The sequence below is a fragment of the Phocoena sinus genome, chromosome 8, assembly GCF_008692025.1.
Source record: "Phocoena sinus isolate mPhoSin1 chromosome 8, mPhoSin1.pri, whole genome shotgun sequence".
Taxonomy (NCBI): Eukaryota; Metazoa; Chordata; class Mammalia; order Artiodactyla; family Phocoenidae; genus Phocoena; species Phocoena sinus.
The window spans coordinates 14,651,429-14,675,857 of NC_045770.1; the positions used below are offsets into that span (position 1 = coordinate 14,651,429).

Consider the following 24,429-nt stretch of genomic DNA (forward strand, 5'->3'; position numbering starts at 1 on the left):
CTGTGTGATCCGGGGCGGACCCCAGCATCTTTGTCAGTTTCCTTCTCTGCAAAATGAAGTCCTTCCTAGCCATGGGGTAAGCTGGGCTCCTGCGTACACCTGGGAGCCTTGGTTTCCTCAACTGTCCAGTGGGCCTATCAATATCTTTCCTGTTACCTCACAGGGTCAGAGTGACACGATGGACATAAAAACACTGAAAATTTTACGTGTAGATATTATGTTATTGTCGACAATAACACACAACCTAAAAGTTGAGAATTATGTGTCATTCGGGGGTATTACTGAGGACTATGGTGTGGAAGACAGCCTCTCAGATAGCTCTGCGGAGCTGTTCCAAAGAGGTAAGGGAGAAGCCAGGATATATAGGAGTCTTTACTGAAAAACAAACAAACAAAAAAAACCACTAAACATGAAAAGTACATGAAAAGTACAGCTAAACATGAAAAGATCACTGCTAATCACAAAAACCAGGCAGCCCAAGTCAAGGATTTTAGTGCCTTTCTACGTGTGGGAAGATGCATGAGTCTGGGCTCATTGAAATTATTCCTTTGATATTTATCTTAACTGCCTAGGGCCAGTATCCTGTTTTTCTTCACCCTATATCCCCCTCAGGGTGTACTGTCACCAGCAGTGGCCAATGGTTTGATGGTGGGCAACATTCATTGTTTACTAAAATATGGCAGGCAACATTTTTTTGTCCACGTTATTAATATTTATATTACCAGCCAGTTCCTTATGTGCTCTTTCTTTGATAGCAGGGTTCCCCTTCTGTCTTTTAAACTGGGGTTCAAGTTTTGACTTGTCCACATACCATGGGAGATTCCTCTTCTGTAGGATGGGTATCTCAAAACTTGCTTGACTAAGTCGTTGGACAGAACGAAGCAGATCAAACAGGCAAGAGTTCTTTGGAACAATCAAGAACCATAAAATGGATGGAATTGTTACCAAGTGATCCGAGATGGGCACCAGACTCAGTGAAGACAGACATTTAACAGACCCCATGATCTGTGTCCTCGAAAAAGCCAGAATAGACCTGGTAGTCTTGTGAAATAAATGCCAAAGATGATTACAAAGCCAGGTGTGAGCCATTTGGGCCATGTCAGTGGAATCCAGAAGGTCATGGAGGAAGGGTGGGAGCGGCAAGGGGCAGGCTTGATCCTGGAGGTCTTCCTGGAGGTAGTGAGTTGGGACCTGCCTTTCAGAGGTAGGGAGGGATGTAGTTACTGGAAGGAGAAGGGCTGCAGCTGGAGAGAAACAGCCTCCGTTCTAGTTCAAACCCAGACGTGACTTAGAAAAGTCAAGAATGCATTTCTCTCCAGGGTATTCACTGTGGGAGAGGTGGGTCAAACGGCTTTGCCCTTGTCACCAGCTGTAGAAGCAGAAGGGGACGTCCCCATCTCCTGCCTGCTCAGGGAGCAGAAAGACTTGGGCGACCTTGACTCTGAGTACATTGCCCTTTGGCAGCTCCCAGGACCTGTGTGCCCCATGGCTTGCGCCATCTTGAAGCCAACGATTAAGGAATGGACCCTCCAGGGCCCACCCCCTCCCAGCTCTGCCTTATAAGACCCCAGGGACCCTGGCATCCACAGCCACAGCAGGAGACAGGAGCCAGTGTTCCTTGGGATTCGGGACATCTGGGCAACACAGATGGGGCCTGAGAGCCACCACCTTCCCTGCCGAGTGACCACACATGCCATGCAGCTGAAGATGGACCTGAGCCGGGAATTGGGGCTTTCTAGGGGCTTCTGGCTTCTCTCCAGCTGTGAGCCAGCACCAGGAGGATTGGCTGGGGGCCTGGAGTCCAAGGCTGTGCCCTCTGCCGTGCAGCCCCCCACACCCAGGGCAGGTGAATCTGGAGGATCCCATCTCGAGGAGACTGGTGATGAGGGCCCTCGCCTCATTGCTGGTTCTTGAGCACCAGGGAGACAAAGCTCAGCCGATGTCCCAGTCTGTTAACTCCCTACCTCACGAGCCCAACCATGACCACCCCAGACGGTTGCCCAAGGCTGAGGAATCCGGAGACAAAGGAGGCCTGCTGGGGGAAGACAGGAGAGGCTGAGGCACGGCAACTGAGGACACTGTCCCTCTGGACAGGCAGCACTGAAGGAGGGATCTGGGGGCTGGGACTGCCTCTCCATACCTCCCAAATTGCTCCTTGATTTCTGGGTCTTGGGGAAAACAACAGAGTGCGCCCCTTTTTGGCTCTAGCCTGGAACAACAGGCAAAGGAGGAGGGCTTGGGGGTCTTTGCCTTGTGGTCTTTCCAGGATGGAAGAGTGGTGCTCCCACCCCAGTTGCCCCCATATCTCAGAAAAGACTGGAAGAACAAGAGGTAGGGCCAGATGCCAGCAGGGAACAGCCGTTTTGCATGGGGTTTCGGGGGAAGAAGGGAAGGCTGGGGATGCCGGATGGGTGGTTGGCTGGCAGAGATCATGCTGAGGGTCTGGGACGGAAAGGTGCCCCAAGAGCCTGCTTTAAAGATCACCCCACTGGCGACTGAGCCCAGGGAAGGGATTACAGCAAGTGTCCACAAGGACACTGGAGGATCAGCTCAGGGTGAGGGTAGTGAAGCTGGCACTTATCAGGACCCTATTGGCCAGGCCTTCTACCTACATCACATCTATTCCTGCGACAGCCCTGCAAGGTAGGTGCTATCATCCAATTTTACAGATGGGAGAAGAGGACTCGGAGAGGTAACCTTCCCCAGCATCACGCAATCCGTAGTAAGGAGTCAGGATGCAACAGGATTTAAGCATGGGTGCATCTATCTGCAAGGGACCCCTGTGTTGCTCGCAGAGATGCGTGGGGGGAGGCTTCCCTGGGCTTCTCTCCGGGGGATCGTGACCATGATCCAGGCTGAAGGAGCCAGGGCCTCCCTGGAAGGCTGTAGAGTGTCTCTGACGGGGGCGGGGTCCCTGTCCCCAGTGTCAGCCAGGCTGATGACCTCAGTCAGGACAAGGAAGGACTTGGTTGTGGGTGAGGTGAGAGGGGCAGGACCTCCTTGACTCTTAACATCTGGCTTCCCCTGAAGGGACAAACGAACATTTTTATGAAAATTGCTGCAGGGCTCCAGGTGAAGCGCTGGAGGGAAGCAGAGGGCCGGGGCCGGGGAACTCCCCAGGAAGGACTCTGGGGAAGCTGTCTGCTGGGGGTGGGGTGTGCTGTCTCTCCGTGGGGACAAACTAGTTCTTGCTACTTATTACAGGTGATTTCATGGGAAGAGGCTGCATTAGGCAAGTTGTGGGTCTGCCTGTGCAGCTGGCAAAATTATTTCACCTCTGGAACTAATCCATTCATTTAACGAAACTAGGGATCCACTAAGTGCCGGGCCCTGTTCTAGGCACTGGGGATCTAGGAATGAACAGAACCAACAAAACTCCTTGCTCTCCTGGCGCTTAAGTTTTTCTTAGGAGAGAAATGAGAAACAAGATAAGGAAAATAGGTACTTAATCAGATATAGTAAGTGCTACAAAAAAAGAACCCTAATTTGAAATGTTGCAGAGTGGGTGTGTAAATACTAGGCGGGGATGCAAGGAAGGGTCTTTGGAGTCAGTCTTTGAAGAATGACCTGAGCAAATTCAGCCAGGAAGTCCTCTGGAGGAAGAGTCTTCAGGAAGAGGGAATAGCTGTGTGAAGGTCCTGAGGCAGGAGCGTGTCTGGAGGATTAGAGGACCGTAAAGGGGACCAGTATGGCTGGAGTGGGGAGAAGGGGCAGGGAAGTCATTGGAGGCTACGTCAGAGAGGTCAGCCCTGTATCTAGAAGCCAGATAAAGATGGGCTTCCAGGACACAGAAAGGGCTTTGGCTTACACTCTGAGCCCTCAGAGCGTAAGCAGGAGAGGGAACCCTTAGTGAAGTGAGGGCGTTGGGTGGGATGACCCTGGAGGCCCTTTCTGGTTAGTCTATGATGCAGGGTCTCCATTTGGGATGGAGATGTCTTTCTTCACAGCGTTAGTGTCTGGGAATGTGTGTGTGTGTGTGTGTGTGTGTGTGTGTGTGTGTGTATGTGTGTGTGTGTGTGTATGTGTGTGTGTATGTGTGTGTGTATGTGTGTGTGTGTATGTGTGTGTATGTGTGTGTATGTGTGTGTGTGATGGGTGTGTGTGTGTATGTGTGTGTGTGTGTGTGTGTGTGTGTGTGTGTATGTGTGTGTGTGTGTGTATGTGTGTGTGTGTGTGTATGTGTGTGTGTGTGTGTGTGTGTGTGTGTGTGATGGGGGTATTTCTGGCTGAGGTCTCCACTCTTGAGACCACTGACATTTTTGGACGGGTAACTAGACTGGGACTAAAGGCCCATCTAGCCCCAAGATTTAGGAACTTCTCCAAGTACCCAACCTGGGGAATGTCTGCTTGGCGCTCTGGGCCGTGAGCACGCAGGTTTCCACTTGGGAACGTGTGACTAGGCCTGGTCTTGTGAGAAGCTGGGTCCCTGGGCAGGTGGGCCCCTGCCTCGTGGGGAAGGGACAAGGAGCCTGGAGGCAGGGCTGCCTGCTGGAGGGGGTGGCCCCCCAGGACAGATCTCAGCCCAGTCAGACAACCCCCTCCAGGCCTGCCTGTCTCTATTTCCAGAGTGTTTTCCAGCCCCGGGCAGCTCTGAGGGGTGTCATGAGTCACCCCCTCAGGGCAGAAAGCTTTGCTAAGGAGGGACAGAGTGGTGGGTGTCATCTGACCAGAGCCAAGGGTCAGTGTCTGGGGCCAGACCAGCACCTGCCAGACCCTGCTTTTCAGTGTCTGTGTTGGGATGGCCGAGCAGGGCGACTCACAAGGAAGGGACCTGAGGACGATCCTGTGGTCCTAAGTGAGCCACACAGACTGCTTATTTTTTTTTCTTTCTCTGTGGCCACTTATATTTTATTTTTTTTTATTGGAGTATAGTTGCTTTACAATATTGTGTTAGTTTATACTGTACAGCAAAGTGAATCAGCTATACGTATACATATATCCCCTCTTTTTTGGATTTCCTTCCCATTTAGGTCACCACGGAGAACTGAGCAGAATTCCCTGTGCTATACAGTAGGTTCTCATTGGCTGTCTGTTTTATACATAGTATTAATAGTGTATATGTGTCAACCCCAATCTCCCAGTTCATCCCCCCGCCGCCCCGCTTCCCCCTTGGTCAGAGGCCTTGCTCCAGGCCCTGTCAGGGGCCTCAGCGGCCAGGGAACAGGCTCTTGGCTGAGCCAGGGTAGGGGCTGCTCTGCCTTCCTGCTCCCATGGTTGGCTCCTGGCTCCAGCTGGGAGGCCGGCCCTGCATACCTGCCTTCCCACTGGAAGTGCTGTCTTCCGTCCTCCCCGCGCTGTGGCACCAACCAGCAGCCCTCAGAGGCCTCGCTAAGCTGCTGGTATCTCCTGCTGGGCCGCTGGGCGGATCTGACATCATAGCCTCAGGTAAGTCACTGGGCGCTAAGTGGGGGTTCCCAGCTGAGGAAGGGTGGGTCACACACTGGCTCCCTCTCCCAGCCCCAGCGGCTCCCCATCTCTGCCCAGGTCCCGGGGTGACACAGGAGGCTGCAGCTGGTGCCCCGGGCCATGGCCTGGACACATTCCCTCCTCACCCAGGGCAGCTTCCAAGGACCTGCTGCAGTTCTGCCCAGTCCCAGGGGATTCCTAGCTGGAGAACAGGCCCTCAAGGCAGGATCATCAGGGCTAAGGCCTGACTGGGCTGGAGCAGTGAGGTGTCGCTGAGTAAAGGCCCCGGGGGGACCCACACGTGCCCCTGAGTGTCTCCCTCAGCCGCCTCAGGGGCAGGTGGAGAGCAAGGGCTCTGATTCCATGGGCTGTGGCCCCGGCCAGTGCCCTCCTGGCTCCTGGTGACCTTTGCAGGCACCTGGGGCTGCACGGGGGCTGCTGGCTGTGGCATCTCTCCCCAGTGCTCTGCCGTCCCACTCCCACTGTTTGCTGTGGCTCACAGCTTCCCCCTTCCTCAGGTCACCTTGGAGGTCAGAGAATCTCCCCCACTCACGTGGATCCTGGCCCAGCCTGCCCCGGCAAGCAGGCGGGCAGGCACGAGATGAGGGCTCCCTTGCTAGTGCCTCCTCCCTGCCTTTGTCTCTTCCTGCCTGTGGGCTCGGCTCGGGTGTGGAGGGAGAGAGGGCCACTCTTCCCATCCAGACCCTGGGTCACTAGCACCTCATAACTTTCTCTTCCACTGAGGACACAGCCAGCAGCTCCTGCCATGGACAGGTGGTACCTGGGTGAGTCCGCTGAACCCCATCCCCCCACCTTCTCAGACTCTGACGCAGGTGTCCACCCCATCACTTTCAAGTGCACCCCCAGCTCCCCAGGAGTACAGGAAAAGCAGAAACAAGGAGAGGCGGGATTTCTAGACAAGGGCATCTCGGTATGGGTCCTGGGCGTGCTGTCATCTCTGCTCCCAGCATCTCTGAACTGCAAGAGCTGGGAAGGCAACTTGTGCAACAGCCCCCTTTCTGTCTGTGTGTCCACCTGTGTGTCTGTCCACCTGCAAGAACTCTGAAGCCAGACTGCTGGGTTCAGAGCTTGGTTCCCCCACTTCGTAGCTGCCTGACCTCTGGCAAGTTATTTTACTTCTCTGTACCTCAGTTTCTTCATCTGTAAAATGGGGATGATAATAATGCCTTCCTTGCCTCATAGAGCTGCTGTGATGATTACATGAGTTAACTTTTGTAAAGTGTTTAAAACAGTGCCTTGCATATAGAGTTAAAAACGCAGCTACTGATTTATTTCTCTTGTCTTCTATCATCTATCTATCTATCTATCTATCTATCATCTATCTATCAACTTTCTACCTATTTTTATACTCCAGAAAGAATCCACAGTGGCTTACAAAGATGGACAAAATGTACTAAGATACCAAGATAATGTATAATAAGGAGGTACCAGTGTCTGTGTGGAGGGCCCCAGGAGTTTTGGGAGTACAGCCATGGGGGCTTTCTAGCTCTGGTTTTGTCCCTGACTGGGTGTTTCAGGCAAATCCCTCAACCTCCCTGCCCTCAGTCTTCCTGGGCTGCCCAGTGGGGATCATGGCGCTGCCCTGGCCACCTTCAGGGTCATTGTGGAGTCAATGACCAGCTCAGTTTCTTTATCTGTGGAATGGAGCAAACGTGCATTCAGCAGGACAATGCGTACAAGAACTTGACACACGCTCAGCCCCTACCAAAGGTTAGCTCTGTTGTATTTTCATGAATATTCATCACTTGGCCCTGAAAGCAGAAGAGCTGAATGGGTGTCTCGGCTCCTGGTCTGCAGGCCGTGACATTTCCTCTTTCCATCTCACCCTCACGTTCATTTTGCTGGAAGGTGGTTGGCTTTTCTGGGTCTGACAGTGTATGACAGTAACAATAATGACACTTACTGTGTACCAGGCCCCCTGCCACACCCTTTACTGCATCATCTCACTTTCTCCTCATCACAACCCATTCTACAGATGAGGAGACTGAGGCACACAGAGGTTAAGTAACTTGACACAGGCCATATACTGAGCAAGTGGAGGAGCCAGGAAGTGAACTCAAACCTTGATCCCACTGCCACTGCTCCAGGAAGATTAATAGATGGAGTCCTTTTGAAGGACTAACCCACCCCTGATGGACACTGACTGCTGACCTTGGCCCTTTGGCTACAATTGAGCATCAGCCTCTACTGGAAGCCAATTCGATTGATTAGAACTCAGCTAGGAATGTGAGCATCCATGGGATACCCAGCGCTGTGGTCCCCAAGGTGAGTGGGGTCACAGTAGAGGGGGGAGGAGGCCTTGGAAGTGTGGGAAATTTCCTGATTCCTAAAGCTGAGGGTGTGGCTCTCAGTCTCCACCTTGCCTCTCACGGCTGTGTGCCCTTGAGCCAGGGCCCTACCCTCTCTGTGCCTCAGATGACTCATCTGTAAAATGGGGAAATAACACAAAGTGCAAGGAACTAATAGGAACGTGTTTTGCAAATCATGAAAACAAGTCGCTCTCCCTGTGGCAGGCCTTGGTCCCTCCCGAGGGAGCCTACCGTGTAACAGTGGGAAACTGGCACGGAAGCTGTGCTTCACGGCTGGAGAAGGAGAGTGCCAGAGGCTGCAGGAGACGAGGGGTTGGTTAGGGATGACACTGACTGAGGTGTGAGCTGTTAGGTGCAGCCTGGATGGATGAAGAAGATAACAGAGGAAAGGGCGTTCCCAGGCAGCGAAGGCCTGGAGGTGTGAACGTGCATGGGGGGCTCAGGTGGGCTGTGAGGCGGGAGGGGCCGGGTACCCTGGGACCACCGCAGAGCAGCCTTGAGTGCCAGACAAGACACATCAGCCGAAACAGCGATCTCCATAGCGGTGGGTGAGGTGGGCAGCTGCTAGGGTCAGGGGTCTCCATGGGACCCCTGACCTTGCCCCCCAGGCTGTAGTATACACGGAATATATTTCGAAACTCCCACTTCCCCATTGTCACAGCCCCAGCCGTGACCTCTTGGGCTGGGGGAAGGACACCACGGCTGATCTGTCCCCGGCACTTCTCTGGAAATTTCCCTGGGGAGGGTTTGGAAAGCCGGCCAACTCCTCCCTGCCCCTGCTGCCCCTGCACCTCCTCATGCCTCAGCAGGAGCCCCACTACCCACAGCAGGGCCTTTCTTGTGACCAGGGTAAATATTACCTGGCACTGTTAATGTTTAATGTCCCCCCCATCCCTGGCCACCCCACAGCCAGGCACTCTCCCCGAAGCAGAGGCCGCGGGAAGAGGGCAGTGGGACGTGCCCGTCTGCGGGGGGACATGGCAGGATTGTCGACAGATGACGGTGAGTGTGTGTGTGCATGTAAAGCATTAGGTGCCTCGGACCATCTTTGGAGGGTGAGCAGGACCCCACTCTTCCGTCTCCTGGCACCCCTGCCTTCCAAGAGTACCCACCGCCCCTGCCTCATCCCGTGCCAGCCTTCCCGCTAAGAAAATATGCTTTTAAAAGAGGATCCTGCCTTAACTCCAAAGAAATCTAGCTTGAATGGCGGAACCTTGGGCGCCAAGTAGGAGCTGCTGGGGGGTGGGGAGTGGTGAGCTTCTATCTTGACTTTCTGGCATGCGTCCGTCCTGGTTCCATGTATCTTTGGGACTGTCTAAGCTCAGAGCAGCAGGCAGATGGGGGTCAGGCTGGCTGGGGCAGGAGTGGGCCCCTCTGCTCAGCCTTTTCAGGTTGGCTTTGGGGTGAGCGCCCCCAAGTTCAGGACACGCGCCCAGAAGTCATCCTGCGAACGAGGGTGATCAGGCTTGGAATCCAGTGGGCCTTCTGTTGTCTGTGGTGGTCTTAGAGCCAGATCTAGAAAAGATGAGGCCTTTGGGTGAGGGCTGGCTCATCCAGTGGCTCAAGATGCGGTGGTCAGGGAGGAGACGGGTTCCTGGTATGGTGAGGGGAGCTGTGAGTTTGCTCATGGCTCTGACACTAACGCCCCATGTGACCTTGAACAAGACCTGAACCGAATCTGGGGAGACAACTTCGGAGGTCTTCTGCATGGTGATGGGTGCCTGGGCCCCCCATAGGCTCCCTTGGCCTCAGGCTCTACAGGCCCAGGAGCAGACCCCCTCTAGCCTGTTCTCTCCTGGCCGAGGGCGGGTGTACCGCCAGGACAGCTGGGCTCACCAGGCCCCACGGCCCAGGCACAGTTCAGCACAGTCTGGGAGGTGCCGACTGGTGCGTTCCTTTGACCTTGGGCACTGCTGCCCTAGTGCCAAGAAGGGGCTCAAGTAGGGCAGAGAAAAGGGGCCACCCCTAGCCGTGGCAGAAAAGCTCTGGCCAGGTGCCCTCCAGATGCCCAACAGTGAGTGTGCTCAGTGTACAGGGCCGGAAGCAGAGCCATGATACCTGCTTGGGGCTGGAGACTGGACCAAACTACTTGGCCTTGAAATGTCTCCTTCCTCCTGACCATGTGACAGGCAGCCCAGCAAAGGGGTTAAGCACCTAGATTCTTAACAACCAATTGCCTGGGTTCATTCCCAGCTCGACCCTTTTCTAGCTGTGTGACTGTGGGTGAGTTGCTTTGCCCCTCTGTGCCTCCATCTTCTCATGGATTATATTGGAAGAATATTAATGCCTCATAGGGTTGTTACAGTGGTTAAATGAGCTACTGCTTTGTTAGCCTCAGCCTGGCACATGGTAAGCACAATATATGAATGCTTCTGAAATAAATTTGCTTCCCCCTGAGGATAGCAACGTAGGAGAGAAGAATCTAGAAACATGGGTCCAAGACTCAGGTCTGCCTCCAACTTTTATTGGGACTTTAGACAAGTCTTCAAACTGGGCCTCAGTTTCCTCCTTCTGTTCAGTGAACGTTAAGTTTCTATTTATTTATTTATTCATCCGTTCACTTCACAAATATTTGCCAAGTACCTTGTAGTTGATTAGTTTTATGGAGAGAGGTTGCTGGTGAGTCTTATGGGAGATGCCTCTGTTGGTCTTTTCTTACTTTTGTATGAAGCAAGGAGAGGAAGGAACCAGCCCCTCCCAGAGGTGCCAGAGGCCTCCACAGGCATCGTGGGTCCCTGCTTTGGAGGCACAGTATCTGGTCCCAAGCCGATGGTTGGGAGCTGCCTAGGGCAGTGGGGACTCACCAGCCCCCACTCGTGGATGTCTCTCCACCAGCCTCGCCTGGCACCCTTGGACCCCTAGGGGTGCTGGGATGGGAAGAATGGGAGTTCCACAGTTTCTGTGGCTGAAACACACCACCGTCGGTGACTCACCCGTCACCCACTTCTGTCTCTCTCCTCAGGTGGCAGCCCCAAGGAGGACGTGGACCCATTCTCCTATGGTGAGCCTGGTGGGCCCCTCCTCCGCACCCTTCCTGAGCCCCCCCCACCCATGTAACCCCGGTTCCTGGCCTCTCCCAGGCCTGGGTTATGTGTCCCCCACCTTCGCCAGTTACTGTAGGGCTGCTGCCAGGTTGGCTGCAGGGAGGGGTCTGGGATCACTCATCCCACTTCCTTGCCCTCTCCTCCCTCAGACTATGAGACTGTCCGCAACGGGGGCCTGATCTTTGCTGCCCTGGCCTTCATCGTGGGGCTTATCATCATCCTCAGTAAGTGGGGCCTTCGTGTGGGAAGTGGGGCGCCGATGGGGACACATCACTGAGCGCACTGGCTTCCCAGGTGCGGGGTGGGGGCGGGGAGAGCCCTCTCACCCCCTTCCCAGATCCAGGAAGGGGGAAGTGAGTTTCTCGGATCCCCTCCCCTCCCCCACGCACGGGGATGGCCACCTTGATGGAAAGAGGAGTCTTGGATGCCCCATTGCTTGGTCCTCAGACCACCCAGGAGGTTCCTTCTTCCTCCAGGGAGCCCTCCGGTGGATGCTGGGGGGAAGGCCGTGGAGATGGGAGAGCTGGCTTCCAGCGGCCCAGGGAAGCTCCAGTGCACTTGGAGCCAGGCGAAGGGAGGAAACCAGCCTCCACTGGACACCCCCTCCCCCAGATCTGGACGCTTTCTTGGCTTGAGCTACATCTCGGCCCATTTAATCCTCTTGGCAACACTGAGGGATGGCCACCAATGTCACCATTTTGCAGATGAAAAACCAGGCCCACCCTGATAGGTGCAACAATCTGCCTGAGGTTCCGTAGCTGAATTGAAAGCAGAGCGGGTTCAGCCGCAAGCCCCCCCCCCCCCCGACCCCGCCAACCCCCTGCCTGCTGCCGGAAGGCAACCGTGCCCGGCAGCCAGAGGCCTTAGGCGTCCCTGTTAGTTTATCATGGATCCTCTACTCTCTGGGCCTCAGTTTGCTCATCTGTTAAATGGGGATGATCCCACTTGCCTCAGAAGGTTAGGGCTGGCAGCCAAAGACACAGCAGCCAAGAAAGCACTCAGAAGGATCCAGCGTAGGCATGGGGCATTCTAGGGGAGAAAAGGGTCCGGGCTCCAGCCCCAGCCCCAGCAGGCACACGGCAGGAGGCTTGTTCAGGTGCAACCAGAAGAAACAGACACAGAAACACACCAATGAAAGGAAGAGAGAGAATGTAGCAGATACACCTCTGTGTCCTGCGATCCGAACACATCCATGGGTGGTGCCCCCCCTCCTGACGGCTGCGCTTTGCAGACATGGCCAGTCTCCCCGATTCCCCTGGAGGCTCCCTGGTGGCAGTGTTGAGCACGTAGGAGGTGGAAGGCAGATGGGCAGGAGCAGGGGTCTTGGCTCTGGACTTCCTGCCGTTCCTCTCCAAGAGCTTACTGAGCAGCCTCTGCATGCCCAGCACCACGCAGGGGGCACCACAATGGCCCAGGCTCAGCACCACTCCCAGGGCGCTCACAGCCCCCCACGGAGCCACTGCAGTGCGTGTTTGTTGACTGACCAATTGACTGACTTGGGCTTCTGATTGCTTATGGTGCAGCCCTATATACAGAGACAGTCAACTGTGGCCTCCAAGGCAGACACCAAGCGGTACAGGCAGGCGGGAGGGAGGAGGGAATACAGAGCCGAGTCCTCCAGGGCAGAGAGGGTCTCCTTGGAAAACTAACCTCCTGTCTCTCTTTAAGGCAGACGATTCCGCTGCGGGGGCAGGAAGAAGCACCGGTGCGTGCCTGCCTGGGTGACTGATGGGGTGGGCGGGGCGGGGGCGGGGGCGGGAGGAGCAGGTCGAGGAGTTTGGTCACTGAGGCCTGTGAGGAGGGTCTACAACTTCAGGGACCCCTGAACTCACCGGCCCCCCAACTTACCTGTCTGCTTTCCTCCATCCCAGGCAAGTTCACGAAGATGAGCTGTAATGAGAGGTAGGTTTGCGAGGGGCGGGCAAGGGGGTGGCTGGGGATGGCTGTGGATAATAAGGAAGAGGTGGGGACGAGCTGGGAAGGACGTCAGGGTCTTTCATCCATCAGCCGGGCGTCTGTCACCCTCGTATGTTTTTAAACGATGGCCAAGTGCCTGGCGTGGCACGTGTAGCCGAGGGAGGCTGCCGAGACATGCCAGGGAGAGGTAAGATGAATAAGGAGCGAAATGAGAGTCCCGACCTCTGCCCCCTCACAGCCCCAATCCTGTCTTTGTCTTTGCAGAGCCAGTCGTGTCCACCATTGCACCGGGGCTGCTTGGGAAGCCCTCCCTGAGCTATATAGATCTTTGTACCCGGGACTGCCAGGCCCTCGGGCTGAAGGAAGCCCTGGGTTCCGCATGACCCCTGGGTGGGCATCGCCTCCTCCCACCCCGTGCTGATAATAAAGCCGGCCTCAGAGACGGCTCCTTCCCTGGCCTGCCTCCCTCCCTCCTTCTCTCCTGTAACTGCCACCATCCGCTCCTCTAGGTCGGAGTCCATACAGCCCAGTCCCTTGTTTTTCATTTATTCGCTCAGGTGCCCATGCCTACTTAAGCAAGAAGTTCAGTACCATCCCCTCTAGGACTTTCCTAGCGATGCCAAGGACCCCAGAGACAGAGGGCTCAGCCAGCCTTCCAAATGCCAGGCAAAGAGAAAGCCGGGAAGGCGAAGGTCACAGGTTCAAAGCCGCTGGGTCTGTTGGAGCTGCCTGATCATCGGCCAAGGCCCTGGGTGGGGCTGTTGGAGCTCTCCAGTGGGAGAAGCTGCAGCCATGCCCTGGGCTGCCAGCGTTGTAGCTGTTTGTGGCCATATTATGTGCTCTGCCATTTCCCCAGGTGCACCAACGTGCCAGGGTGGGTGGGTCTAGGGGTCCGGGTGGGGGCCTCAGCACACGCTCTCTTCCTATCCCCTTCCTGACCCTGGTGCTAAGCTCCGGCCACCCCTTTTCCACTCGTGGGGCCAGGGGGCCTCAGCTGGACCTAACCTCATCCACCTATTTGGGTGCTGACTTGGGGCCAGAAAGTGGACGGTGAGGGTGGGCCCCTTGTTAACCGTTTACTCCAGCCCCCTGTCCGCTCTGGCAGGCACTCACCCAGGACAGCTTCAACCCAGGATGGTGTCAGGCCGGCCCTGCCGCCGGCGCCTGACTTCCTGTTGCCTGGGGTCCCCTGGCAGCCCAGCACGCTGCTCCCCTCGGGCAGTTTCTGTGCCCTGGAAGGAGCCCCTCTTCCCTCTCTCTCCCTTCCCTGCAGAGGCCTCTGCGAGAGGCTGGACAGGATGGTGGGATCATGGCACCACCTAGTGTCCAGTTTACTCATCTGGGTCCTGGAGCAGCCAGGGAAGGAGGCGGGACTGGCCTGGGAACCCAAGACAGCAGCAAGTTAGCAGAGTTTAAAGCGAACAGGGAGGGCGTGTTTGGGGACCAGAGGCAGGGTAGGCAGCATTCTGCTTGAGAATTGAGCTCTTTGTCATAATCGGCTCCTGCCTGGACCACCAGCCCTCGCAGACTCGCAGAATGCTTGAGCACCAAAGGCCCCTAAAGAGTAAAATAAACAACCCTCAATTTTCAGCAAGGGAAACTGAGGTCCCGAGAAAGGCAGTGACTTGTCCAGGTGACCCTGCCAGCCTGTGTCGGAGCCAGAGCTACAACCCAGGTCTCTGGCCCCCCCACTTCAGAGTCCTTCTCACTGACCCCGTGGGTTGGGAGGAGAAGCTCCAGGGAGACACAGAGGGGAAAGCCTGATTCTTACAACTCAGAGCCAAGGTCTTTGTGACACCCTGCTCCGAATGTGGGCTCACCCGTGACAAATAAATCCTGAGAGGCCAAACCCTTAAATAGAATTCAGTATTTCCATACACAAGACACTGGAGCCATCCACGACAGTGAGAGAAATGAACGGGAATGGGGCAGGTCCAGCCAGTGGGGCTTTTGGGAGGAGGGGTCTCCTGAAGCTTCTTGGATGTAGCAGCAAGGTGAATGAGAAGAGGGGTATTCCAGGCCTGCGGCCTGCCTGAGGAGAAGTAAGCGTCTTGGAGAGGAGTCACATTTCTACAAGGTTCCATACACAGGCCCTGAGCTGCCAACGCAGAGGGCCATTCCAGCTGCTTTGGAGGGAAATGGTCCTGAGTGAGTCATTTCCGCCTCTGCCCCTGCTGCAAGCCCTCTGTCCTTGTGAACCGTGAGGCTCCACCGGGTTCCAGACTGTCACCCTGCAGAACCTGGGGTGCTGTTCAAAGCACTAGCTACCCAGCATCCCCTCCAGAACTATCAAATATTAACCTTGGGGTGGGCCCATGCCAGGTGATGCTTAACCAGCTCCCAGGAGAGCAGCCAGTGTGGAAACCACAGATCCAGGTGACATTCAGAGCCCTCATCAACACTTTCCCTTCCCACTCCATTAAGGTCACGTTGACTGGGAGCTACTGAACTTTCACTTTACTTTGGGATTTTCCACAATTCATACACAGATTAAGTCACAAATAACAACCAAGCCTGGGAAGTGATCGAATGAATTAACTTTTAATCACACAACAGCAACAAAAGCAGCCTTAGTCTGAGGGGGTGCAATTCCCTTTGTCACCACCAGATGGAGCATGTGTCTTACTCCAAATCCCTTTCAAACAGGCTTTCAACTCAGTCTAAGGGCCGGTGGAACCTTTGCTGAGAGGAGGGGACTCCCGGTCTGCCAGGGGCTCTGGTTTCCCAGGAAAGCCCTGAGCTCTTCTCATTCCGTCTGCACACCCCTCAGGTGTATCACCTGCCCTCGCTCTGGGATAATTCTTGGCTGTGTGATCTCGAGCCCTCCTCGCTCCTCCTGGAAGGGAGAGCCCCTCTGTGATCTGCACATCTTCCTCACCTTAGGGTGATTATGAGACCTTCGCCCACATAGTTTGAGTTAATCAACGTCATGAGCAGGACCCAGAGAGAGGTGGGTAAGGAGAGGGCGGCCCCAAGACCCCCCAGCCGCCGCCCGCAGCAACGCCACTGGTCCTATCTCACCCAAGGGAGTGGGCGCGCTGGCCCAGGGCAGGGGTGGCTGCTGAGCCTTCCCCCAGGCCCTCCTCCCACTCATCCCTGCTGCAGAGATTAATGGCCTCCCTGTTGATCCGCGGCCCCAGGCAGCTGAGGTCTGAACTGCAATTCAGCAGGGCCTCCGGGCGGCAGTGACCCGCTCCTCGCCAGGCGTTCATTCTTCATCGTCCTCCTGACAAACACTCGGCCAGGGGAGATCACAGGCCAATGCTGTGGCCGCCCAGCCTTGTCCTGTCGTCGCAGTGAGTCTCTGGCTGGGAAGATGGATCGGGCCTGGGCCTTGGAGGCCGGGACCACAGCAGTCCCACTGCAGGGCCTTGGGAGGGCAGCGCGGAGCCCAGGGCTGGGCTGGGAGAGCCAGCGTGGCGCCCGAGTGAGCCAGCCTTAGAAGAAACGCTCCCCTTGGCCTCGGTGTCCCCCTCCCACACTGGGGACACTCAATGTCGTCTGTAGTTGAGTGACTGAGGGCTTGGGAAGAAATCCTGTTTAGAACTTGGAACCTTGGTGCCCGTGACCTCAGCTTGACACTGGGGGTTGGGGGGACCTAAGGAGGTGGCCGCAGAAACCAGGGTGAGGGGTTTTCCCAGGTATGGAAGGGCCTCCTACCTGAAAGGCACTTGAACCCACTGCATGCAGGGGTGGTGGCTCCCCAGGCTCTGACTCAGCAGCTTATCTGGGGGGCTTATCAGGCTGCCTGCCCTGAACCTGTGTGATCCCCCAAGCCCCCTCCCCAGGCCCTGGGGCGGTCTGGCTGCTGTTGGTCTCCAGAGCTCTTAAACTCGGTTCCCTTTCCAAGAAATTCTCTGTTGCTTCCCTGAAGGCCTTCCTTGGTGTCACCAAGAGGAATTCCCCAGGTGAGGTGGTGGGGCGGGCGTAGAAGACGGGCAGCTCCAGGCGGGGGGCAGCAGCTCGAGGCCCCGGAACCTCGCCTGCAGCTCAGTGCCATCCGTGCTGCGGACGGTAGGGAACTGGCCTCACTGCCAGCTTTGCCTTCAGCTCACTGTGTGACCGTGAGATGGCCCTTGGCTGCCTCTGGACTTGGCTTTGGGAAAAGCAAACACAGGACAAAAATTCCAGGTGTTGGCTTCAAAGTCAAGGAGTTCTGGGAAGGGATAAGTGGGGACCTGTAGCTGGTCCTCTTGTTACCTCCTGCCCCCAGAAGAACAGCGCTCAGGGAGGCTGGGTGTGCGCGCGCGTGCGCGCGCACACACACAGACAAATATACACTCGCTCCCTCCTAGTAGTTAAAACAGAGGCGCCCAGCAAGTAATGAAGGCAGACAAAAAGACACACTTGACAAAGCAAAGGAGATGAGGCTGGCCTGGCCCAGAGCCAGGAGCGTGTTGAATTCTCTCGTGGTCTTTGTTTCCTGAAAGGCCTATCAATCAGTAACACAGCTGTGCCAACCCAGCCTGCACGGGAGCTGAGTGCCCACCACCCCTGCCGAAGTAAGTAATATTTCAGGTCTCGTGTCCGTGGACCATCTGCTCCTGACGCAGTGACTCACATCATCCCGGAGTGGCCTCAGCCCTCAGACGCCCTCCTCCCAGGGGACCTGCTGGGGGCCCCATAACTCCTGGCATTCTGACCGTCCCTTTATGTCGGTCTGCACGGCCTACAAGCCGCATGAGGGCGGGGGTGGCGTCTGATGGTTTACCCAGCAATCCCCAGCGCCTCGCCCATCCAAGCATGTGCTCAAAAAATGTTTGTTGTTGACTGAGCACATGACTGGCTGGCCAGAGGAATGAATGAGTGATTACCCACAGCTGGACCTACCACTGCCCTGCTTCTCAGGGGGCAAGGAGAGCTGCTGGGCGTTGCAGTCTGGGCAGGTAGCTGGGTAGTGTGTCTGCCGGGTGGTGCTCATGGAGCTTAGATGGGGAGGGGGCTACCAGGGGCCTGTCCCAGTGACAGCCGGCATTTTGTCCCTGGCATCACAGTTAAGATCAGAGGCTTTGGAATCAGCCGGCCCAGACGTGAGCCCTGGCTTGGCCAGCTGTGGACTATGGGACTGTGGGCAAGTCCCCCCTGAGCCTCAGTTTCCCGAAATGGAGAAACAGTGTCTGACTCGTGGAGTTCCTGCTCCTGACCAGTCCTCGGTGACCAGTGGCTGCTGTAATTACTTTCTCGAATGTTCTCCCAGTGCTGACACTGGATGCTGCTGTCTTTCCCTGGACCCCTGCAGGCATCCCAGCCCTTGACCATAATGTTTTACTGTCCAGTGCATTCTTCTCAGGACACTGTTCACGGCCAGGAGGCAGGGGCTCCTGAGTCCACCCTCAGCCCCAGACCCTCCTCAGCACCCTTTGGGCCACAGTGGGGACTTGGCCTGGCCCATCCTGGGAGGCCCCGCCCCCTGGGCCCTCTGCCAGCTTGGCTATGGGCTCCCCCCGCTCCCTTGAGACCAGTGGAGGGTGCTCTATGGCTGCTGTGCTGGGACCAGGAAGGGTCTGTGGAAAAACTTTCTGTGTGTGTGTTGGGTGTGCGAGAGATTGTGTGTGAGTGTCCATGTACATGTATGTGCATTTGTGCGTGTGTGCATTGGAACGGGGGAAGAGCCGGACAGACAAGGTGGTAGGGAACTGACTGCATGGAGGATGCAAGAGGCTGGGCCCAGCGTCTGGAGGCCAGGGAAATGGGCAGCTCCACCTGCGGGCCCCTCTCTGGACCTCGGCCCCCTCAGCTGAGAATGGGCGCTGGGTCAGAGGTCATTGTCTGTTGCTCCCAGTGATTCTTAGAGGACACACAGACACAAGGACAAAGCTGGGGCAGGGAGTGAGCCCAGATCCCAGCTTCACTGTGACACATGGCCTGGGGTGAGGGGCAGCGTGTGTGGTGGAGAATCTGAGCCTGCGGCACCCCCATCCCGTCCCGTGATGCTAGGGGAGGCAGATAACCAGATTCCCTGCGCAGAGACCTGGGAATGGAGGCATCTGCAGGGGACCGGAGACTACAGTGTGCAGGCAGTGGGATGTCCCCTCTGGAGGGCAGAGCCAGGGCCCAGGCAGACGGAGGGGGGCTCCTGGGCTTTTAAACTGCCCTCTCCAGGGAGTTTTGGAAGACTCATTCTCTTCTAGATCTGATGTTTTTCCTCCCCTCAAACCACGCAGTGAAACAAGCAAAAGCAGGAATAGTGCAGTGGAAGAGGCATTGGAGGTGGGGCAACACAGGCTTGGGTTAGGAGCTTGGCTCTGCCACTGACTAGCTGGGCAGCAGGGGGCAAGTCCCTTAGCGTCTCTGAACCTCAATTTCCTCATCTGTAAAATGGGGATCACAATGCCCATTAAAGAGACTGAATGAGATCATGTGTGTAAAGGAGATCTGTAAGCCGTAAAGCGCTACAGAAATGCAATGTGGATGTTTTAAAGTTTTACGTTCTTTTTTTTTAAATTGAAGTATAGTTGATTTACAATGTTGTGTTAGTTTCAGGTGTATGACAAGGTGATTCAGTTATACATATATGTATATCTATTCTTTTTCAGATTCTTTTCCATTATAGGTTATTACAAGATATTGAATATAGTTCCCTGTCCTATACAGTAGGTCCTTGTTGTTTAATTATTTTATATATAGTAATGCATATCTGTTAGTCCCAAACTCCTAATTTATCCCTCCCCCTTTGGTAACCATAAGTTTGTTTTCTATGTCTATGAGTCTGTTTCCGTTTTGTAAATAAGCTCATTTGTATCTCTTTTTTAGATTCCACATACAAATGATATCATATGATGTTTGTCTTTCTCTGTCTGACTTGCTTCACATATTATGATAACCTCTAGGTCCGTCCATGTTCCTGCAAATGGCATTATTTCATTCTTTTTTATGGCTGAGTAATATTCCATTGTATATATGTACCACATCTTCTTTATCCATTCATCTGTCGGTGGACATTAAGTTGCTTCCTTGTCTTGGCTATTGTAAATAGTGCTGCTATGAACATTGGGGTACATGTATCTTTTTGAATTAGAGTTTTCATCTTTTCTGGATATATGCCCAGGAATGGGATTGCTGGATCATATGCAATTCTAGTTTTAATTTTTAAAGGAATTTCCATAGTGGCTGCACCAATCTACATTCCCACCAACAGTGTAGAAGAGTTTGCAAAGTGGGATGAAGCAATGTCAACCAAGGTTTTTATTGGGTTGGGTGTTTGATTGCATGCTTTTCAGTATACTTCAGCAAAATATATGTTGAATATTTAAATATCAAGTATGTGCTGGTCACTGTGTTAGGTATTTTGACAAGCTTGAGTGGAAATTGTTTATGAAACTACAGAACATAAACCCATAGAAGATCTTCTAGTCTGGTGTTTCCCAAATGCCCGTCCGACGACCCATGCTGAGCTGCTTACCTTCAAATTACCTGGGATATGTAGAATACAGATCCCTGCTTCTGGATCTGGAATCTCTCTTTCTCTCTGTCTCCCTGTCCCCATTGTGAGTGAGCGTGTGTGCGTGTGCGCGCGTATGTGCATTTGATTAGTTGAATTTGGGAACCATTGATCTAGTTCAGTCCTTTGCTGAACAGTGGAATCTGAGCCCCAGAGAGCGGAGATGCTCTCAGAGGACAGCATATCACAGGCCAGGGGCTTCGGGAGCACCCGTACCTTTTACACTTTTTCCAGCCAGTCCCAGGTCCCCTCAAAGGCTTGGCTTCTGAGGACGTGCCTCAGCAGGGTGCTAGAACATGGAAGCAGAAGACTTGAGCTGGAGTCCGAGCTCTGCATTTAGTGGCTGCTTAACCTTTAGCAAGTCACTTGCTTCTTGCAGCCTCGATTTCCTCATCTGTAAAATGGAGGCATTGATGCCTGTCTTGCTGTGGGGTCTTCCTGTGAGCATGCTTTGAAGGCTGCACAGTTCCACTTTTTAACTCCGGGTAGAGACAGACCTTTCTTTCTTTCTTTTGTGGCTGTGTCAGGTCTTAGTTGCGGTGTGCGGGATCTTTCGTTGCGGTGCACAGGCTTCTCTCTAGTTGTGGCATGCGGGTTTTTTCCTCTCCAGTTGTGGCGCGCGAGGTCCAGAGTGCGTGTGCTCTGTAGTTTGCGCCACGCGGGCTCTAGGTGAGACGCGTGGGCTCAGTAGTTGTGGCACGCGGGCTTAGTTGACCTGCGGCATGCAGGGTTTAATTCCCCGACCAGGGATTGAACCCGCATCCCCTGCGTTGGAAGGCGGGTTCTTTACTACTGGACCACCAGGGAAGTCCCCAGACCTGACTTTTCTAAGGAGAAATCCCACAGGCTGAACTTTCTTCCACTTCCCCCAGGTGCAAATATGCAAAGATAATCCTCTCAATGAAGCAGCTGCCGCCCCGCTTCACCCCGCCCCTCCCCAAGGTTACAGGTGCTAGTCTTTGGGCGACACCTACTGGCCAGGTCTGGTACTGCAACCTCTGGTAGCCCAACCACAGTGGGGAAAACTTGTCTCCTTGGGCATTCACAGCCACCGTATGAGGTAGGTGTTATGTTCCCATTTTACAGATGAGAAAAGTGAGTTCATGGGAGGCACAGTGAACCTCTGACTCCAAGTGCTTTATTCAGCTCCATCTCCTCCCTACCTCTTGCTCTTAGACTGAGCAGAGTGGGGAGCTGTTCTCTCCTAGGCAGAAGAGAGCATGCTAAGTCACCCTGAGTTAGGAACTGGGATTAGGGGGTGTGGCCAGAGTTGGGGGGGCCAGGTCCAGGCTGGTCCGAACTGTTGTCCTTGTGGTAGCAACCCCACCAGGCAGAAGACTTGGTGTTCCCCAGCTCCAGACAAGCTAGACTGATGGCAGGGGCTTCAGCTGCAGTAAGACTCTCTGAGGAGGCTCAGGGAGGCTGGCCAGACTGCCATGAGCTCGGCTGTTTTGGGCAGTGAAGCCCAGCACATGTGTGTTGGGAGTTGAGGGCGGTGTGCCTGGTCTAAGCTACTTCTCAGTCAGGATGGCATAAAGTGTAGTGATTGACAGTAAGAATTCAGCCTTATCTTTTAGAGATGCACACTAAAAGATCTACGAATGGATTTATATAATGCATGAGATTTGCTTACAGAAATCCTTGGTGATGGGAAGGGAGGGTGGTCGGGGAATACAGATAAGACAAGATTGCCACGAGTCAACAATTGCTGGCCCTAGAGGATGGGTGCATGGCAGTTCGTTATACTCTTCTCTCTACTTGTGATATGTTTGAAAATTTTCCGTATTAAAACCTTTCTGAAAATGTGACAGCAGAGATACTACCAACCACCACCGACAGCAGTAAAGAGAAAGAAATCTCTGCGGTCAGACCACCCAGCCCTGCTCAAGGCTTGGGCATTTGACGCTTACTAGATGTGTTAATGTCCCCGTGTCTCAGTTTCACTATCTGTAAAATGGGGGTGATAATAATTATGCCAGCCTTATAGGTTGTTCGGAGGGTTAACTGAGATTATGCATCTACAGTACTTAGCATAGTGCTGGACCACAGCAGGGTTCAATGATAAAAATCATTATTAGGAGTCCGTGGCTCTGGTTATAATTTGCCAAAAGAAAAAGCTACTTTGGCTGGTTCAGACAAACAATTGGCCATTTCGATCAGCTCCAAGGTTCTAACCATGAGTCTTGGAAGACACAGCCCTGAACCATCTCGTGCCAGGTGCGTGGGTATCTCAGATGGGCAGACACACACCACAGAGCCAGGTTCATGAAACCCCCCACAGGGAGGCCCCTCTCCCATCACCTGGTACATCCCTTTCCATCCAGCTTTGACTCTTCAGGCTCTTCCCATCACCCAGGCCCACTCACATCCTACCTTGGTTTTTCCTAACCACTCCTTTCTCTGAGCTTAAGCAGCTGTCTTCACAGACTAATTGAATCTCAGCCCTAGGTGGGATCTTAAAAGTCTTTTAACCCAATCCTGTGGCTACTGCGGATGGAGTGGTGGGCAGGGCTACCCAGTCGATGGGCCGGAGACAGAGGACAACACGACCTGGGCCATGAATGAATGTCACGGTAGACGGAGTGCAGGCCTGGGATTCGGGAACCATGCATCCAGGTGCTGCCACTGACCTTCAGGCTGTGTGGCCTGGATGTTCTTCAGCTGCACGGCCACCGTTTCCTCCTCTGTGACACAGGGTGCTCCCAGTAGATGGCCACCAGCCCCCTTCCCACTCTGACCTTTAGGCTCAGCATACAGACCTCCGCATGCTGTCCTCTATACGTCTCCTTCCCCGCTGAGCACAAGCTTTCCAGGGCAGGGACCTGCCTTAGATTTTCCAGGGATGCTGGGAGCTCCTTGCATAGGGGCCGGGCACAAACTTGCTGAAAGTGTAAATAAACCGACAACATGTGCTTCCTCTGAGTTGAGGGTGGGCAGCGGCCAGTGAAAGGACAGAGGTTTCAGACCAGGAAAAGTGGGAAACCTTCCCAAATACCTCCCACTGTATCCATAACACCCAATAGTGTTTTAAAGGTTCTGGGATGTCCTTACAGTAAAAGAAACCTATTTACCTCTGGTTATTCCAGTGTTTTCCAAACCTATTTGACCAGAACTCACTTTTTGCATATCACCTATTTCCTTCTCATGAAACTCTGGGGAAATGCAGTGTAAGATCTTTTTGCCTTTTCAGCTGGGTTTAAGTACGATCGCGTGTGTTAGAGATGCTACGCTTTCATGCCACGTGGTCTGAAATTGGGCCTCCCTTCGTGCCTGCATTCTCAGCTGAGTCTGCCCCCCTCACTGGGGCTGAGCTAGGACTTCAGGGGTCGTTGAGAGTCTTAGCCGGTGTGTGTAAGTGATACCATTTGACCCAGGCAGCATTTCCTCTCCCAGCGGTCAACAAGCAATGTGTCTAGTCGTGCATCCCACCCTGACCCTGTCCCCAAGAATCCACCTCAGGGTCACAGGTCAGCAGCAGTTCATGGGAAAGAGGCCCAGCTTTATTTGCGCGTCGGCCCCCAAAAGCCAATCAAATATTGAGCCACAGAGAAAGTCGAATACCTATCAAGAGGGTGACAGTTCCTGTTCTCAGAGCTGTTCAGATCTCATCTGGAGTGTTGGGGCCATTCTGCTTTTAAGAGAGACGTTGTTAAAGTTAAATATGTGCAAAAGGGGAAACCAGGAGAGGGAAGGGTCTGGAAATTATGTTGGAAAAGGAGAGGTTGACAGAACTGCGATATTTAGCCTGGCAAAAGGAAGGCTTGTAGGAGGGCGGCGCTATGGTGGCTGTTCTAAGATATTTGAAAAGCCGTCATCTGGCGGGTCCCATGAACTCCAGCGGGCTGAGGCAGATTGGGCTTCGTAAAGATCACGGAGAGTCAAATTAGGATGAACTTCTGTGTGGGTAGGGAGCCCCTTGTCCCTGGCAGCATTTAACCAGGGACTGTTAGCACCTATCTGGTGGGGTGGAGAGAGCTGGGGGGTGTGAGATGGGGCCGGTCAGATGGGCCCTAAGGCACCAGCCGGCCTCCTCACTGAGTCTATGGCTGTTGGGCTGGTACCCCCCCCTCCACCGTTCCCACACAGTGTCCCCCATTCCCTTGGCAATCCCAAACAGCATTCCACCCGCCACTGTGGCACTCTGGCTCTGTGGCTTTGCCCCCCGCAGGTGGACATTCTCTGCTCAGCGTGGCTGGAGGGGCTTCCTGGTGTCTTCTACAACCCCTGGGCTTTTAGGAGCATCTCAGTCCTTCATGCTGGTACCTCCGTCCCAGTGATGGGAGGGGCGTTG

General features: G+C 54.4%; 2 protein-coding genes across 8 annotated transcripts in view; both read left to right on the forward strand.

The window, feature by feature from the left end:
- The window catches only part of LOC116758153 (FXYD domain-containing ion transport regulator 6), a 58,464-nt gene that overhangs the window by 31,131 nt on the left and 2,904 nt on the right, over window positions 1-24,429 (forward strand). Inside the window, exons 11-19 of the mRNA XM_032640880.1 lie at window positions 1-76; window positions 4,971-5,385; window positions 6,158-7,137; window positions 7,403-7,692; window positions 8,646-8,738; window positions 10,699-10,737; window positions 10,930-11,004; window positions 12,449-12,485; window positions 12,652-12,682. The gene's annotated coding sequence lies outside the window, so the exon portion shown is untranslated. The remainder of the gene's footprint in view (window positions 77-4,970; window positions 5,386-6,157; window positions 7,138-7,402; window positions 7,693-8,645; window positions 8,739-10,698; window positions 10,738-10,929; window positions 11,005-12,448; window positions 12,486-12,651; window positions 12,683-24,429) is intronic.
- The window catches only part of FXYD2 (FXYD domain containing ion transport regulator 2), a 27,862-nt gene continuing 3,494 nt past the window's right edge, over window positions 62-24,429 (forward strand). Inside the window, exons 1-9 of one of the 7 annotated variants that reach the window (XM_032640884.1) lie at window positions 62-76; window positions 4,971-7,137; window positions 7,403-7,692; window positions 8,646-8,738; window positions 10,699-10,737; window positions 10,930-11,004; window positions 12,449-12,485; window positions 12,652-12,682; window positions 12,962-13,153. In XM_032640884.1, the coding sequence (XP_032496775.1) occupies window positions 8,714-8,738; window positions 10,699-10,737; window positions 10,930-11,004; window positions 12,449-12,485; window positions 12,652-12,676 (201 nt within the window). In that variant the 5' untranslated portion in view covers window positions 62-76; window positions 4,971-7,137; window positions 7,403-7,692; window positions 8,646-8,713 and the 3' untranslated portion in view covers window positions 12,677-12,682; window positions 12,962-13,153. Of the gene's footprint in view, window positions 77-4,935; window positions 7,693-7,999; window positions 8,155-8,645; window positions 8,739-10,698; window positions 10,738-10,929; window positions 11,005-12,448; window positions 12,486-12,651; window positions 12,683-12,961; window positions 13,154-24,429 lie in introns of those variants that run through there. The other 6 variants (XM_032640886.1, XM_032640888.1, XM_032640885.1 and 3 more) reach the window with 6 other exon arrangements.